This window comes from Drosophila bipectinata, chromosome 2L (genome assembly GCF_030179905.1).
Source record: "Drosophila bipectinata strain 14024-0381.07 chromosome 2L, DbipHiC1v2, whole genome shotgun sequence".
Classification (NCBI taxonomy): Eukaryota; Metazoa; Arthropoda; class Insecta; order Diptera; family Drosophilidae; genus Drosophila; species Drosophila bipectinata.
In genome coordinates, this window is record NC_091736.1 from 10,900,542 (window position 1) to 10,919,571 (window position 19,030).

General features: G+C 36.6%; 2 protein-coding genes across 2 annotated transcripts in view; both read right to left on the reverse strand.

Moving 5' to 3' along the window:
• Window positions 1–2,051, reverse strand: part of haf (leucine-rich repeat and fibronectin type-III domain-containing protein hattifattener) — a 6,826-nt gene extending 4,775 nt beyond the window's left edge. The window contains 1 exon segment of the mRNA XM_070276970.1: window positions 1,521–2,051. Within this exon segment, the coding sequence (XP_070133071.1) occupies window positions 1,521–2,051 (531 nt within the window).
• A 9,242-nt stretch (window positions 2,052–11,293) lies between these two features.
• On the reverse strand, window positions 11,294–11,910 carry LOC108127026 (uncharacterized). Its single transcript, XM_017243844.3, has 2 exons — window positions 11,751–11,910; window positions 11,294–11,692 (listed from the first exon to the last, which is right to left on the reverse strand). Exons 1-2 carry the CDS (start codon window positions 11,814–11,816, stop codon window positions 11,390–11,392), a joined length of 369 nt encoding a protein of 122 aa, XP_017099333.2. The 5' UTR covers window positions 11,817–11,910; the 3' UTR covers window positions 11,294–11,389.
• Between the last annotated feature and the right edge of the window lie 7,120 nt (window positions 11,911–19,030).

Below are 19,030 nucleotides of genomic sequence, written 5' to 3' on the forward strand. Positions count from 1 at the left end.
ATTAAAATGCAACTCGGGATTGGCATGTTAGTTTTGCCCGAAATGTAATTTTGTTTACATCAATTGAAGGCTGTCAGAGGAAGGAAATTGGCCAAAAAGGTAACTAACTGGGAAAAACAAACACACTGCAAGTGCTTGTTATTTAGTACTTTGTTGGCTTAAACATCTCCTGTTTTGGGTTCAATTCATCCTTTTTTCTTATTTATGCAAGGAACTCTTTTAAAAGTTGAAGTAAAGTTTCCTTTTTATTCCGTCACTTATACTTTTTTTCAAAAGAAACTCTCCAAGAGAAACTTTTTGCATATTTATCCTCGCTATTTTTTGAAGGTATAATAGTTTCACAGCAAGTGGGAGTTGGGAGTGGAGGTTAGGGAAACACCTTCAGTGTTTCGTGGACAGTTTTCCCTTAGCAATATGTCGCAGACGTCAAAGACATCTAAGCACTCAATGTAATTGAGCAACACTTAAGCAATATGCGCCTCATTAGTTGACGAGGAAAACAAACATCCGAGCGGAAGGGAGAAAGCCCCAGCTCAGAACTTACATACCTATGTTTGGGCAACGAAAAGTGGAAAGTGGTGAAGAGAACTTCACACTAGAATGATTTTCTTTGGCAACTGCTAGGGGAAAATTCGAGGTAAGGTCCCAAGTCAAGCAACATGTTTTAGTTGGGAAATCCATATGTGTATGGGATACGTGCCTTCCTCATCTTCAAGTTTCTGTTACGTGCCTTGCCTAATTTCGAGTTTTATGCTCTTCATGTCTCGATTACACCCGATCCAGGATCGAAACTTTCCACCAACCTAGCTGGCCCGGAGAGTTGGTCTTTTATTTTTGCTTATTTGGCAATTTATTGGAAGCAACAAGTTGTGAAAGTAAAGAATAATGGTTTACAACGATCTAAATGTGTTTATTTCTTAAGAAGTGGTACAAAATATGGGCTAATAATGGTTTTTATTATCAGTACTTGTTGTGTGTGTTAGTTTCTGAAGATTTTTAGCTAATTTAAAATAAAAACTCATCAAATTTTTACGTAAATTGGTTTCTGCTCTGATGCATCATTTAATGAAATTTGAATTGTTGAATTGATTGTTGGAAAATAGTCCTTTTTGCTATTGACACCGCCAGTAAAATTTTGCTGATTTCAAATGGGAATACCGTGTTGAGGGAAAATTCACTAGAATATCTCATATAAACTCGGTGGTACAATCATCTAAGCCTGTCAAAGGGAGATGCCCGAAATTCGCAGATGCAATTTTAATAAACGTTTCCATGGCTATTGGAAATGATTTGGAAAAGCTGACAGGATTTTGGAAAATGTACTGGCCAAAACGATATCAATGCCAGGAGCCTTTTCATTAAATTTACGTTTGTTTAAAATTGTGCCAAATTTAAAAACAATTTGGAATTTCCATAAACACTACATAGAATTTTAAACAATTTGCCGAAATACGTTAAACATCACAAATAATTTGGGCCTAAACCTAAAAGCTACAATAATAATTTTGAAGAAAACCGACCGGCTTGGGCTCTGTAGCCAACTTCTTTCGTATTTCCTCCAATTTGCGGACTCGAACTGGTATTTTTGGCTTACCGAGGGATCTTATCATAGGTTTACTCAATTGCACCTGAATGCCAATGTTACGAAACCTTTTGAGCTCAGACTTCGACGAGCAAAGGGTCAAGTTGCTCTTGAAGAGACCCATGCTGGTATGATCCAAAAGCTTTCCCATCGTTACAGGGTCAAGTGCCAACATTCTGGGCGAAAAGTACAGCTCCGTGAAGCTCAGCTCGAACTTGAACTGATTCTCATATTGCTTTAGCACATTGACTTCCGGTTCGGTGACGGTAGTAACTCCCAAATACGATCTGGTTTTCTTGTTTAAACAATGGAGCTTCCGAAACTGAAATGTCTCACTTGCGGGTGCTATCAGCAAATGCAAGTGTCTGAGCTTAGCTCCTTTGGTTAAATCCGACAAGACAATTGCCATTACGCTCATGGGTGTGTCGTTCGACGCCAAAAATCCGTATATCGGTCGGATGGCATGCATTTGGACGCCCACATCTGAATCATAAGTTTTTACCCACCGCCCCATAGCCAGTGGAAATTTACTTCCCTTTCTATGCAAAACGGATACGCTTGGCTTGCTCACACGGTAACTTAAAGGAATTGTGAAGCTCATGGTAACAATAATTTTGAATTTCTAAAATTGTGTTTACGCGCTTGATTCGTATATCAAAATGAGAATTTTGAAGTTATATTTGACGTAGCTTGATATAAAATTTGAATAAGGTAATCAACGGATTGCTTGGTTAAGGTATTCTGATTAAAATCAGATAGAAATTCTCAAATATCTTCAAATCCAAAGGACACCATAGGCCTCACACGTTGTGCATTTTCTTACTTTTTGAAGGGGTCCCCCTAGAAAATTGGACAAAAAATCAAAAAAATAATTTGTCTCTAGATTTTGATGCAGATTGGTGAAGATTTCATCAAAAAGTCGTTTAAGGCATTCCGCTTAAGAATCGGATTTAAATTGGCAAAGATATAGGCATCGCAAGGGCTCATATTGCTCACCCCACGCATTTTAATACTTTTTGAAGGGTCCCCAGAAAATTTGACAAAAAATCTAATAAATAATTATTTTCTAGGTTTTGATACAGATTGGTGAAGATTCGATCCAAAAATCGTTTAAGGTATTCCGCTTAAGAATCGGATTAAAATTGGCAAAGATATAGGCATCGCAAAGCCTCATATTGCCAACCCATGCATTTTGATACTTTTTGAAGGGGACCCCCTAGAAAATTTGACAAAAAATCTAAAAAATATTTTTTGTCTAGGTTTTGATGCAGATTGGTGAAGATTCGATCCAAAAATCGTTTAAGGTATTCCGCTTAAGAATCGGATTAAAATTGGCAAAGATATAGGCATCGCAAAGCCTCATATTGCCAACCCATGCATTTTGATACTTTTTGAAGGGGACCCCCTAGAAAATTTGACAAAAAATCTCAAAAATATTTTTTGTCTAGGTTTTGATGCAGATTGGTGAAGATTCGATCCACAAATCGTTTAAGGTATTCCGCTTAAGAATCGGATTAAAATTGGCAAAGATATAGGCATCGCAAGGCCTCATATTGCCAATCCATGCATTTTGATACTTTTTGAAGGGGACCCCCTAGAAAATTTGACAAAAAATCTAAAAAATATTTATTTTCTAGGTTTTGATGCAGATTGGTAAAGATTCGATCCACAAATCGTTTAAGGTATTCCGCTTAAGAATCGGATTAAAATTGGCAAAGATATAGGCATCGCAAAGCCTCATATTGCCAACCCATGCATTTTGATACTTTTTGAAGGGGACCCCCTAGAAAATTTGACAAAAAATCTAAAAAATATTTTTTGTCTAGGTTTTGATGCAGATTGGTGAAAATTCGATCCACAAATCGTTTAAGGTATTCCGCTTAAGAATCGGATTAAAATTGGCAAAGATATAGGCATCGCAAGGCCTCATATTGCCAATCCATGCATTTTGATACTTTTTGAAGGGGACCCCCTAGAAAATTTGACAAAAAATCTAAAAAATATTTTTTTCCTAGGCTTTGATGCAGTTTGGTGAAGATTTGATCAACAAATCGTTTAAGGTATTCCGCTCAAGAATCGGATTAAAATTGGCAAAGATATAGGCATCGCAAGGGCTCATATTGCCCACTCCATGCATTTGGATACTTTTCAAAGGGGACCCCCTAGAAAATTTGACAAAAAATCTCAAAAATATTTTTTGTCTAGGTTTTGATGCAGATTGGTGAAGATTCGATCCACAAATCGTTTAAGGTATTCCGCTCAAGAATCGGATTAAAATTGGCAAAGATATAGGCATCGCAAGGCCTCATATTGCCAATCCATGCATTTTGATACTTTTTGAAGGGGACCCCCTAGAAAATTTGACAAAAAATCTAAAAAATATTTTTGTTCTAGGCTTTGATGCAGATTGGTGAAGATTCGATCAACAAATCGTTTAAGGTATTCCGCTTAAGAATCGGATTAAAATTGGCAAAGATATAGGCATCGCAAGGGCTCATATTGCCCACTCCATGCATTTGGATACTTTTCAAAGGGGACCCCCTAGAAAATTTGACAAAAAATCTCAAAAATATTTTTTGTCTAGGTTTTGATGCAGATTGGTGAAGATTCGATCCACAAATCGTTTAAGGTATTCCGCTTAAGAATCGGACTTAAATTGGGAAAGATATAGGCATTGCAAGGCCTCATATTGCAAACCCATGCATTTTGATACTTTTTGAAGGGGACCCCCTAGAAAATTTGACAAAAAATCTAAAAAATATTTTTTTTCTAGGTTTTGATGCAGATTGGTGAAGATTCGATCCACAAATCTTTTAAGGTATTCCGCTTAAGAATCGGACTTAAATTGGGAACGATATAGCCATCGCAGAGGCTGAAGATTGATAAAGATTCGATAGTCCATAGTTTTATTATTGAATTTAATTCTATAAAATGTTCTATTCTTTTTATTCATCTTCGTCATAATGCTAAATAAACAAAATTGCAAAGTGCCTTGGCACTATGTGGTTCTATTTCAAATTTAAACAATTCAAAATCAAAAAGTAAATATTGGGAAAAGTAAACCTACACCTAGTGGAAGACGCTGATAGCGACCAGTTGCTTGTATAAATTTCTCTCCTGAAACCCATTTGGACACATTTGCCAGCCGGTAGTCGCCATGAATCGTTCGTCTCAAATTTTCCTGGAATACATTGAGAATTTAATTTGTGTTGAAAGTCCGTCAAGTGGGTCTGGCATTCGGACTTGGCTAACAGACGTCAGCGGTTCAGGGCGACGCCCCCACAGTCGGCCTATGAAAAAGTCCTTTGGTTCAAAGCGAAAGTTAAGGACCTGTGTATCTCTGGACTGGAGGTTATGTTTAAAAAAGTTAGTGAAACGTTTGGAAAAGCGGTTGGAGCTAATCAAATTAAAATATAAAAATTGAAACAAAAAAAAATTCCCGCATATGAGTTACAAAAAAATATACATATCATAAAAACAATGTAAAATGTAGTCATAATTTAAGTCAAAAATATAAAAAAAACATCATAACATTTATAAATTAATGTGCTGCCCAACCATTACAATCCTATAATGGAAGACATAAATTAAAGCAATAATTTGTAGAATTTGTTATCCGAAAATTACACAATGATTTCATTTTTATGCCGCCATCTGCTTCATTTAGCCTAATGAAGCGTTCTCTGTTGTGGATGCTGCTGTGGATGTCGTGGTTGTGGATAATGCATCCTCTGGCAATTTTCTAAACATACCGTTTGGTCGTCCATTAGCCAATTAAATAAATTAAAATAATATTCACTGACTTGGGTGAAAGATAACCACAAAGGACCCTCCAGGACTCCCTGACTCTCTGGAGTCAAGGCCTTTGAGTAATGAAAACATATTGCTGGCGAAAAGAGGGCGCAATAACTTCATTATGCGCAGTGAAGCGACAAGCTGGATGTTCCCTATATATCCCTGTATGTATCAGATCCGGAAAAGGACAAGATGCCTTCCAGTGTGCTCCTGAAAAATTAACCAATAAATCGCCAGCTATAAGTATTAACAAAAAAAATGAAGAAACTTGATGCGGTGTGGCATGAGAAAGCAGATCAAATACCAAAGAAAAACCATCATGATTTATTTACTTTTGAATGTCTTTCCTGGAGTGAACTCTTGACCCCTGTACTTGGACGTTTTCCCCCCACCCAATTCCCCCATACATTTCATGGTTATTTTATTGGCTACGTGCAACTGCGCAAACAAATTTACATGACACTGAACTGAAAGGTGCTTACTTCCACTTTTTTCCCTCCAAAATAAGGGAAAAAAAAACCTTCGCCATTATTGAAAGATTGATGAAAGTTTGCGGCTGAAGAGTTTTTGGCTTTTCTAACTATCAAGTGAGCAGCAGCCAGGCAGCCAGCCCAATGGAAAAATTCCTGTCAAGATAAATGACTTGAGTTTCTTTTTTATATGCACAAAATATATATGTATATGTATGTGGATATCCTTGAAGCAAAATTATTGCGGTGGGTGAATGCTTATAATGAATAATGAACGATTTTCCGCCCTTTTCTCTGGAGTTTTATTGTGGCCCAAACAATAAAATGCTTTCGACCATTCAGTAAATTTGTTTGTGGCCAAAACCGAACGCTGTGGCATGGCGTTGCGGTCGTTTTAGGTCAAGATTCCGAATCTGCCGGCTTCGATATGCCTTCACACTTTGATTTCGTTTCTAGGTCTGCCTGTATTAATAGCTTTTATAATGCTTCCCCTATGTAAGGACATCCATACATATATTGAACATATATTCCCTTGTATGGGCGCACATATATTTTTGTCGGCCAATCGCCATTTTTTTTTCAGGGGGTGTTTCTGTGGCCAATTTAACTGTCAGCGACTCCCTCTCATTTGTCTGATTTTCGGTCGATTTGCCAGGGGGGTTCGTTTGATTGAACGGCGCTCATAATTGATACATTCAGTATAAATCTGGTTGACCTATTTTTTTTTACTGACGATGTGGCATTAAAAACGGATTTCTTTTAGCAAAAAGGGAAAAAGGATTTTTATATATAAGGGACTTACAACGTTCAAGAACGTTGAAATGTGAATATAAATTATAGCCATTCACTATTTTCCCACAGTTTCAATGAAATTTTGTGGTTTTATTCACATATTTTAAAGTTATTTATGCACTTGGAGCCAAAAAAGCCGGCGACCTTTTCTCAAACCTACCATACATGACGTACAGGCGACTTCCGTTTCCGGTCCGACTGCGACATGGGAAAACTTTTAGCATTTATCGTATGCATTTTAGTTGGCAGTAAAAATAAATTCTTCTGCCTGCCTGCTCTTTGTTTTACTTAGTCTTTTTCATTTTATTGAAATTCAATGGGGAAACGATATTTTTCATGTTTATTTTTCTGCAATTTTTTTTCTGTCCTTAATTTATTCAACTTTCTCTTAAGGGATTCGAAACTCGAATATAAATAAATTCTTAGAGCTGAGCAATAACAACAATTACACTTTTAGCCCCAATGTTTCGCAGACTTTGCAATTTTGACATTTTAAGTAGACATTGCCATGAAAGGGATATAAAAAAGAAAGCGAACTGCCTGGAACAGAGCTTCTGTTCTACTGTTTGTGTTGTGATTTCCGTTTCTGTACTTGTTGTTCTTATTGTTGTTGTTTTTGTTGCCACAACAATTATGATCACACACAGTTGCTTAGTGTTCCTATTCCGGCTTAAACCCTTTCAGTACATACACCCCTTCTACATACACCCTCCTCTGGCATTCGGGCTTAAATAGAACCATGCGATTACATTCGTACATACTTCTGGCCTGTTCTGGTCCTGGCCAGGCTTGGCACAATAGGCAAACACAGTGCGGGTTAAAAGTATGCGACACACAACCACTCGTTAGCCTGGCTTTGTGTTTCTGTTCGCGTTCATGGCTGGGTAATTGCGGCGACGCCTTTTGGTAGCACGCGTTTGGAACTTTTCAAGTAGACTAGGCAGATGCACTGAAATTATATTATTAACTACACAACCACTATTATCATTTCTAAAACATGACGAAATTACACATCATTGTGTCTTTAAATCTTGATAAAACAAGAAAGCAAAGCTAACTTCGGGCGGAGCCGAAGTTGATATACCCTTGCAGTTAAAACCGGATATATATCGCAAACATCGGATATAGTTGGCCGATCCTTATGGGAATAGGAATATATATTCCAATGTATTACAATACAAAATCTAAAAAAAGTCCCAAACTTCTATCTTCAAAAATACGAAAGTTGATATTTCTACCAAATACCATTTCCGATCGTTCAGTTATATGGCAGCTATAGGATATAGTCGGCCGATCCTAATGAAATTTGGTAGGTCGGATCAACTGACCAAATATATAATCTGTACCAAGTTTCAGCTTTCTATCTTCAAAAACACGAAAGTTGGGTCATTTCCGATCAATCAGTTATATGGCAGCTATAGAATATAGTCGGCCGATCCTTATGAAATTTGGCATGTCGTAATGTTTTGCCAAAAATAGCTCTCATGTCAAATTTGAACTCTCTAACTCTAAAAACACCAAAGTTATACCATTTCCGATCAATCAGTTATATGGCAGCTATAGGATATAGTCGGCTGATCCGGGCCGTTCCGACTTATATACTGCGTGCAAAGGATAGAAGGGTGTGTGCAAAGTTTCAAGACGATAGCTTTAAAACTGAGAGACTAGTTTGCGTAGAAACAGACAGACGGACAGACAGACGGACAGACGGACAGACGGACAGACGGACATGCTCATATCAACTCAGGAGGTGATCCTGATCAAGAATATATATACTTTATAGGGTCTGAGATGTCTCCTTCACTGCGTTGCACACTTTTGACCAAAATTATAATACCCTCTGCAAGGGTATAAAAATATAAACCCTTAAATGCTAATTAATATTTTTACAGAGTGGTTTTAATACCCTTTCCCTATTTCTTGCCATCTACTTGCCCTTTTGTTTATCCTCCGTCACCGCCAGATGCCCTTTTAGCTGGATGTTGGTAGCTTACTTACAACTTGTACCATATATTCCATATAAAAACTGAGTGGATGTCGGACTGGGCTTTTGTTTATTTATATAAACATTCTGTGGAAATAGTCGCCTTATTTTTTTTGTTCGCCTGTATTGTTAATTGTCGGCGCGTGCTTTCTATTCATTTGTAATTCGGCTTAAAGTAATAAAATAATTAAATAATTATTTATTGTTCAGCGGAGTAGGGTGGTGGTTGTGTGAGCTAATTTAAAATTTATGATTTGTGGGCTTTGTTCACGCGGTTGTTTTATTTTAATTTATTTTTCGAGGGAGCCAAAGCTACTGCAACCTCTGGCTTCTGGCTTTTAAAATATATTTTTATTTAAGTACGCAACTCAGACACACACATACACGTAGTGCAATCCCTCAAAGGACTCTCTCTTTTGCGACTTTTGGACAGTTTTATGGCTTACATCATTTCGTCTCTTTGGCCCAAACAGTCGCCTGGTGACTTATTGGCGCAAAAGTTTTAGAGCCTTTTGGCCAGCAGTAAAGCCGAAGGCCAGTGTAAAGTTTCAAATGGCTTTCTACTTATATTGCACCCAAATGCCTGCAATAAAATATTTTACAGTCACAGTCTTGCATCTGCCAGCCGGCCAGATTTCAATGGAAAAGATACAGATACAAACCACTTTTCCAAATGCGGTTGCAGTCCCATTCGACTTGATTATTTTCTGAAGGGGGTTGGGGTGGGAAAATAAAATGTATCAGTTTCTGTTCCTAGACCATTTAAATGAATAAATAATTGAAAAGCATGTGACAAAAGCATTCTCATAAAAATAGTTGAGTAATTATGAGTTTTCCAAAAATACTGTTAAGTGAAGTTTAAATTTAATTTGCCAAACTTAAACTTTACTTTTAAATTTGAAACAAATATTTTCATGAAACTGTTTTCAGAATACCGAACTTTACCGAACGAATTTGTCAAGTGAAGAGAATTGACAAGTGCATTTTTAAATTTGCTTTCAAATGATATCAATAAAATCAAGCTGAGATATAAGTCACATTGTCATATTTTGACAGCAAGTATAATAAATTTATGGAAACTGTTTTAAACCAATCAAGAAAACTTCGAGGAGAATGTTTATTGATTTATTTTACTGCTTTGGTGTCTTTGAGTTGCATAGAAATTTCTTAATAGAAAACTGTACAGAAATTTTATTAAATTCTTAAACAATTTTCTCGTTTTCTATAATTTAAAGTCCGAGGTTGCTTGAAAATTTAAAATATTACGCATACGCCGCGTTGTTAATAAATTACCCAAATTATGGATGTGAAGCCGTCAAGCGCAATGGCCCCGCGGAGTAAAGGCCTCCATGTTGGGTGGCCCACTTGGCCAAAACCGAGCTAAAAGTTCCCAGTCGATGGCAACAGCTGACTGGAGAGTGTTGGGGCTTTGGCATCGGCATCTTAATAAATTTTCATGCGCAACATTTTGACGTTATTAATACGCTACTGGCTGTTACTGGTTCGCCTTTTTGGGCGTTCTCACGCACCTAAAACCGCTAACCAAATGGCGGCGAATTTTGCTTAATTACACGGCTTATCCGCAGCGAAGACACCCGACACCCGACAACCAAGGAGTGCGGTTTATTTACCAAAAGGGCCAAATGGCAAGAGCCTGGCACAAATTAATTTCAAACGTCACTTCAATGTCGAGGCTCCAAACATTTAAGCTATTTCTACACATTTATTTGTTTAAAATTCGATAGGAAATTGCCTATTCCTTTGCATATGTATCTGGAATGTTACAAATCAACTGAGTATCTTGGAGAAGACTTGGCTTGGCTTAATTAAATAAAACCCAAATTCCTAGCTGCCACAAGTTCATTGAAATGCGTGAGGCATGCGACAAGTTTAACTAAATGTTAATGAAGTAGGGCCAAGTCGGTTCACCGCTTCTAGCCATCTAATTCAGTGGCTAATTTCCTAGACAACTTCCGACAGGTTAAGATCACTGGAAATACTGAATAACGAACACTGCAATAATTTTAATATTATATTAAAATTTATTAAAATGTTTATTATTTTAAACAAAAATATTTTCCATATATACATTTTTTATGAAAGTTTTCTAGTATGCCAAATTTTTCTCTGTGCTTTCTCAATTGACTTGGAATTGGCATTGATGAGTCCCCCACCTTTTGGCAAATAATCTTTCTGCTTTGGCATATTCTCACTGTCAACGGAATAATCAGGCCGTGGGGCTGACATGTTAAGTCACTTTGTCGTCAGGACACCCATATCCAGTCAGAGATACAGGACTGCTCATTCCCACAAGCGCCTGGCAAATTACATGTCTCGGATTTGAATGCTTCGGTTACTTCCCTTTTTGTACGATATGTTGTGGCTGTTGTGACTTGCCTTGTGGCATTAGTTTAAATTAATATCAGGACAAGGTTGAAGGTAAAACTCAGCCCGCATGCCCAATCACACCGGTATCCCTTAATGTCGTTGTGCTTTTTTTGGCTCAGAACTCTTCTGGGTGGGAGGATTCTGGCCATAACCTAAATGAAAATGTTTAGCCAGATAAACATTAATTGTTGACTAAACCAGGACTTGGAGGGATGATTTTGTCGGATTATTCTTAAGCCTGAAACAAAAAAATACACCCTCGCAGGCAAGAGAAAGTCAAGGTATGAGCTAATGATTTAATTAGAAGATTTGGCAACATTATGAGCCAACCAAATGCTCTCCTCTTCTTAAAGAGTATTAGTATTTAAAAAAATTAAATCATTGAAGTTCTACTACAACTAATGAATTCAAATCTTCCGGATAGGTATCCAGAAAATGGTCAACTGGTGAGGTGTCCATACATTTCTGTTCATCCATATGCTTTTTCGCCTTAATTTCGCATACAACCTTGTAGATTAATTCCTCTTTCTGGGCATAATAGTCGGGTGATGGAAAAATCAAGTCCAGCCATTCAGCTTCGTATTTAAATTGCAAAAGTTTTTCATTAAAAATAGTGGACTCTTCGTCTTGATCTTCAGATGACTCCAAGGTAAGGTTGGTCAGGAATTTCGACAAGTAAGACTACAATAAAGTTTATTAAATAGAAAAAAGTTATCTGAACAGAAAACGTATAGCTCACCACATGTCTTTCGACAAAAAGAATATTTTCATCGTGATTAAATTCTACTGAATAATCTAAACTCATTTTTGTATGGTATATATTCCGATTTGGAGCACCGATCAGAGTGAGGCTTGGAGCAATACTGTCGGATCAGTTGGGTTTCAGGCTTCAGGCTCCTCTCAGTTTATTGGTTTGCGATTTGTTTACATTTTCCATGGTGTGGGCAAATTCGTTCTGGCCAGTTCTGAGTCTGCGAGTTGTTTATTTTCATTGCCACTCATAGGTGTCCTCCAGACTTTTCATGGCTCTCAGTGGCTGTGTGGATGTGGCTTTTTGCTTTGTTATCAAAATATAATTGCTTACTCAGCTGGAAAGTCTAAAGCAAAACAAATCAAGATTTTCTATTAAGTTTTGTGGAAAATAATAATCTTTAAATTATATAGAAATATAAACCTAGAAATTATATAACGCACCAACAACGTTTAGTAGTCAAAAATATATTTCTATAAGCCCCTAGAAACCCTCCTTAAATTATACAAAAAAATAAGCTTTACTTTTTTCAGTCATCAGAGCTTAAAACAATTTAAAATTTTATTGACTTTGTCAAGTATTTGGCAATTCATTTGCCACATTCTTGATATGTAAACAAATAAAAGCAATACCCGATGCTATCTCTATAAATCAGAATGAAATTGAACACACATGACAAAAATCTGTTTATCTGATGATTTTTTTTGATTTTTGGGTTGGATCGATCCAAAGAGCTCCAAACAAAAGCCTCGAAAGCAACCATAAACGAGCATAAAAGTCAAGCTGTTGCACTGAAAAGTAAATAAACTGAATGCCACGTAAAAGACAATTCAACAAAAAAAAAAACGGAAAAAAAATAAGGAAAACCAAAATAAATTGAAACGAAAGCGTTGGGTTGGTGCTTAGACAAATAAACATTGAATGAGAATTTTAAATCTGAAGCGGGGAAAAGAAAAATGAAACTGCAGCTTTTTGGTTTACTTCTTGTTTATATGGCTTTTTCTGACATAACCCTGGCAAGACGATCAATTGTTGCAGACAGGAAGGAGTAAAAAAAGGGTAGTTGCTTGAAAAAATGCAAAACTGTGAAATTCAACTAGGAGACACAATTTTTGTGGTTGCTTTTTGGCAAAAATGTGCATAGCTTGCCGTCAAGCGTCTAATGTGCAATGCAATAAATTGCAACTGTCGCTACCAGAAAAAGTCAGTTGCAAAATATCATCAAGTATTTTGAATTTAGTTAGACATTTCTGATTATTTTAAATTTTGTTAGCGGCTTAAAAATAGAGTAGCATATATTTTGTAGTTAGGTTTAAATGCTTTAAACCTAAAATATGAATGAAAACTTTCTTTTTTTAAATGGCTGTAAAGTGATTAAGGTTTTTTATTTTATATAAAGGCTTTTTGGGTTGATATTTTTATCAATATTTTTAGTCAATTAAAATAAGCGGCTCTTACCTTGAATATGCTATTGTGAAAATGTACCTTTAAATATTTTAAACACCTGATTCTTTTTAACAAAATTAAATACAATTAGTTAGTAAAGTTTTCTATTATTGCTTTCTTGTTTGTATTTAAATAAATAAGTTCCATGTAAAACCACGTCAGTTTAGCGACTTAATTTAGTTCTTAAATTGATTTTAATTGAATTATGAATTGAATTATTAAGCCGCAAGGATTGCGAAATCACTTAATTAAGTAATTAAGTCTTTATTGTGGCTAAAGTACTTGCATATGTGTTAAACCATTGGGGAAAAAGGAAAATTCCTAGCAACCTACTTCCTTGGAAGGATATCTTGATTGCGGCAGAAGGAAATGAAATAAATCAAGGCTCATTAGAGGCCTCGAGGTAAATATCTGGCTCGAACCCACACACTGTCTCTGGGCTCACATGTGCCAAGTTGGCAGTTGATGTCAACTTAGTCATCGCCAGGACAACGAATTTAGCTCGGCGCCTGCAGGAGTGAAATTTCAACTCCTTTTTTTCCTGACTTATCCAGTTTTTTTTCTGCTTTTTGGGTGGTGATAACACGACATATTGCCAGCTCATTACGCCTCCCTTGGCAGTGTGGGCGTGTCTGGCAGGCATGTCTCCTTTTGTGACTTCAATTCTTATTCAGAGTCTTCAGCTATCGGCTGGGCGACTTTGTCTTTGTCTGTGGCTTAATAAAGGCAATATTACACAAGTAATTAGTCACGCATTTAATTATTATTTATGGGTGGTGTGTCTGCCTTTATCTTCCCCGGCAACTCTAATTTATCCTCTTGCCAGTGTGTTTGTGCCTAACAATTATTACATGTAATCATCCACTTGAATGCGCCTCCTGGAATCGTCGGTATATATATAGAAATATACATATACGACACACCAGATTAAAGCTAGTGGGTCTGTTTCGGATTGGCAAGCCATTAACATGTCCATGTGAATAAATTATGCCCTGGTACACAGATAATATCTTTAGAGTTATTTCGGCCATCTTGTCAGTCCTTGAGACGTGTAAGCTCTGATATAACATAATAATGTTTATATTTTTGGGTTGGAAATCAGGGATATTCATTAAGGAAGAGATAAGAAGTGAATCAACAGTTTTTAAACCAACATTTTTCTTACAAATATAGGAATATTTGTTCCAAATAAATATTTATTTATATAAGTAATATTCATACGAATATTTATCAAAAAACATCCAATAAAGACTAGTCCATTTAATATCCAACCAATTAATCGAAATTCAATTCAAATATTTCTCTGTTGTCCAAGTAAGCAGATGTTGTTACTAAATTGGGTTAAAGTTCAATCACGTATTCGGGAATTTTCTTCTGGGGGAAAGTTCCATCGATTAAAAACTTTCTCCGATGGAGGGTGGGGAGGTGTGGAAACATTATCAGCTAGCCCCCAAAACTTCTAACCGACAGCTGCCGAATGGAAAAAATTAGATTTTTGTTTGTTGCATAATAATTTAAGTGGAATGGGCAGATTGAAATGCCAAAAATCGAATACCAGGCAGCCAAAAATCCAGAAATAATACAACGAATCTCTTGTGATTGGCCCGGCACGTTTCCTTGTCAGCTGTTTATTGAGGCGTGATATAATTAGCATAACATCGACACAGATTTTCTGGCAAAAACAGGACGAACAGGGCCCAAATGGAGGCCCAAAGACTGGGCTTAGACGCAATTTGCTTAATGCCAAAACTTTTAATCACTCATACGCTCCGTGGCGCCAAAGAGAAATCAGCTAAGAAGGAGAAAGACGGAAAAAAAAGAAAATTTAACGTCAGAGAAAAAGATATACCCTCATGACCACGCCCCTCCCGGTTACGCCTCTGTTGGGACAACTCCAAGTCAAATAGTAAACAAAGCATTGGGCAAAATGAAATAAGTGTAAATACGACAAAAATTTACTCTCACACACACTGTACCACATACACAGACTCCAAAATGCTCACTCAAATATGTATGTATGCGCATCTGATTAAATACAAGTACGCGCCTATGTATGTATGTGTTTGCCAGCGAGTTAGGGATCCTGCTTACGAGTATATGACTTTTATCCCCCAGTGTAAAAAGGGGGGACCAGTAGCAGTAATGGGGGGTGGCAGATGCAACCTCTGAGTTTCGGCCACCCGAAAAAAAAATATTCATCTGCCTGCTCCTTAAGCTCGAGTTTAATTTCTGCTTTGACTTCTCAAATGCAAACTCGAAAGTTTTAGTACAGTGAAGTCTTAATAAGAAAACTGTACACTTGTCATTACTTTAAATTTATATTTCATTTAAAAACTGCTTAAAGTTTTTTAAATTTTTATTTATTTGTTATTGTTACAAAAAAAACTTCTATCGTTCTTTACCAAGAAAGATCTTAAGAACTTATGGAACTTGTAACTGAAAAGTTTTACCTTTAATCTTACTGTAAAAACTTAATTTAAGAATATTTGTTTAAAAAAAGAAGTCTAAAATAAAAAATTAATATTTATAAGATATAGCTTAGCTTGATAGTATTATTTTCAGTACATTTTTTACGACTCTTTGTAGCTTTTATTCTAAAAATTGCAAAACTTTTCCAACTAAATGATAAATTAAAAAAATAAATTACTCATAAAATCATGAATTATTTAACTTCCCCTTAAAAACTAAAAATATCTTATAAAATCCACAAATTTTTTATTCGTGTAAGAGTATTAAATAATTCAAGTCCTGGAAGCTTTACTTTCTCTTTTTTTTCTTGTGGTTTTCCGTTCTTTAGATTACAATGTAAGCTGCGGCGCGTTAAACTGCGACTGTGAGTGTGGCATGGTAGTGTGGTGGTGTGGCGGGGTGGTGGTGTGCATAAGTAGGTGGTTGGGTGGTTTGTGTGCCGACCTATTTGCTTAAACACACTCTAACTGGCACTCAGCCCACTTCTACACGCCTCCAAGCAAAGCACTGTCGCTGCCGCCCCTCCGAGAATGGCTGGCTGGCTGGCTGCTTTGCTTCAGCTTCTGCTATGCTTGTGCTACTATGCTTTGGCTCGGCTGCTGTTGATGCTGGTGCTGGGGCTGCCTTTCCCTCTCATAACACATTAGCGAAAGTGAAAGCCGCCATAATGACTGCCCCCAGTTGATTTTCATTCGCCTTCGTGTCTGTGTCGCGCTGCGCACTCTTATGCCCATACATTCGTATTAGTCGAGCGAGACACCAAAGCGAGCCGAGCGAACAAATGCAAATTGGCGAGATTGAGAATTATGGTGGGAATGAGCTCAGTTTCTGCCTTCCTCAGCTCGTCTTATAGGAATATTTAATTTTCAGCCTAAGATTTTATATTGTTTTGTGGTAGTTTGTATGCTAAAAGTCCATAAAGTTTACTCCATTTTTTTTAAATAATTTTTGTAAAGAAAATTATCAGTTCATATACGTTTATACCTGTGATATTTCCATATTATTCAATAAATAAATATAAATCTCTTACTTTTATAAACTGTTTAAGCATCAAAGTTCACCCGAAAGTAAATAAAAAAAAAATAGAAAAAAACTTACTTCCAAAAGAAATCATAATTCATTAAACAACAAAAAAAATACTTGAACCAAGCTAAGTATTCTTTTTCCGGCCAAATCCCTTAGCTCGTATAAAGGAAAAAAAATGTCCGTCAACCATAATGGAAAATTCATGACCAACTACTTTTGCTCCCATTTCAAGTTTGTAAATCTTATTTGCCGTCGACTGTCAATAGGGTTCTTCGGTGGGGCAACATCATCAAATGGGAAAGAAAAACAAACTTTTATTAGTTTTCCGGCAGAACGTTAACCGTATTAAAAAGCACTCGAAAACTGTCAATATTAGTGGCGGAGGCGGAGTATACCCATAATGTACATATGAGGGGCCATAAAGTAAAGTGGGTCGCAGCGGCAGGACTGGGTTTCTGGCTGATAATCGGGAGTCACCGAGAATAGAATGGAAATTGAAAAACTGTAGCACACTTATTTGGGCCACCGAGAGCCTCCAAAACTTCTTGAAAAACGCATAAAAAATCAATGGCAGAAGCCATGTGCGCAATAAATGTCAGCTACAAACGAAAACTTCACATGCTTTTTTTGACTTCCTTTCTGAGAACTTCCGTTTGGCTCTTGTATGAGTGTGTGTTTTTTTTGTCAATTTGTAGAGCATACTTATATGAGTTGACTTACCCAAACGAAAACACGCACACACAGACACAACTACAGAGAAAAATTGAAATCCGCCATAAATTGGCGAGAGAGTCAGAGTCTCGTACTGAAAAGAAATAAAGCAAAGTCGATTCGAGCCGGGCTGATGACAATTTATTGTTCACACTTGCAACTGATGATGGTGCTTAGGGGAATATAAAAAAAATAAAAAAAAACGTTCTTACAAGAACAAAAGTGTGACACGTGTGTTTTGGGACGTGTGTTTGCCAACGAACATTTCATTGTCTGGCAGTGTCTAAGAGTAGGCTCTACAAATTGACAGCCATTATTTTAAGCCAATGCCGATACTCGTACTCGCACTTACCTACCTATATAATATATTTTCGATTTTCGATTTAGAGATGAGAAAAAAAAATTGCTTAAAAATTTTAGGCAAGGAAAAATTTAATTTTGTGGCAGCTTCATAATAGTAATAATAATATAAGCAGAATATAAAGAAAACCCTTAAAAATGTAATATTATTTTTCTAAGAGAATTCTTGGAGAATCTTAAAAAGTATTTAAAATTAAATCAAAAACAGGACTCTCCCACCATATTTCTATTCCAAGACCCATATCTTTTCTCCATTAAATTTCGTAAACATGGAAACCGTGCCCTAATATTTTATTTGCATTTATTTTTAGACTATACAGGTGTGTTGAGGTTATTTTCAATTGTGCGACTTGTGCTTCTGGCAGGCAATGATTTAAATGCCTGAAAAGTTTTTACCTGTTCTGGGTGGTGCTGCCTACCGGCTTTCTTAACTTTTGTGAGGAACTAAAACTTTTATTCATACCTACCATGCGAAACCCTAAGAAACTTCCACCACAATTACCACACTCGCACACCCACTCACACACAATAAAAGGAAACTTTTGCGGTCTTAAATGATGCCTCCAATCATATCATTAAAGGTGATTCTTCTTTTAGCGGAAGTCCAAACTGGACGGGACAACAACAAGGATATCTACTGTGGAGGAGGAGGTGGAGGACTGGGCTCGTTTAACACATTTAAATTCATGCCAGGACAGCAAGAATCTACTTTCTTTGTCCGTTGTCGGAATTTATGAGTTGTTGCCACTGCTATTACTGCTACTAAGTCTCGGCTAATAGCGGCTTTAAAATTTATAGAGTTTTCCATTGCCAGACGGCTTAGAAACTCGTATCTGAGTGGTCTTGATATTTATTCTTTTTCTGGTTTTCGTCCTTTTTTTTTGAGATGGGGGGTATGATGATGTTGATTTTGAATCTGAAATACGGCATCTGTAATTGGATACTTTTAAGGAGTCGGTCTAGGCAAAGAAAAGTCAGACATTAATTTAACTTATTGGAGGGAATTTAATATTTTTCGGGATCAGAAAGGAAATAATTGTTAAAAGACTAAAATCTCAATTTCTTTGAAAGAAATATATATTTTATAAAAGTATGTCAAGAAAGGATAATAATCCTGTAATTAAAGATACTTTATCCCTTTTTTCTTGGTATCTGAAAAGGGTATCCATGTTTCGTTTATCTCGTAAACGAATCCTGCCAATTTGTTGTTTTTTTAAGACGTGGTGGTTGGTTGCCTTCTGACATATTATGCCATA

Excerpts from the sequence above, each read along its gene's own strand:
- LOC108127026 (XM_017243844.3), bottom strand. The coding sequence starts at position 11,816 with ATGAGTTTAGATTATTCAGTAGAATTTAATCACGATGAAAATATTCTT. Across the intron at positions 11,693-11,750 it reads TTTTTGTCGAAAGACATGTG|TCTTACTTGTCGAAATTCCT; the intron begins GTGAGCTATACG and ends ACTTTATTGTAG.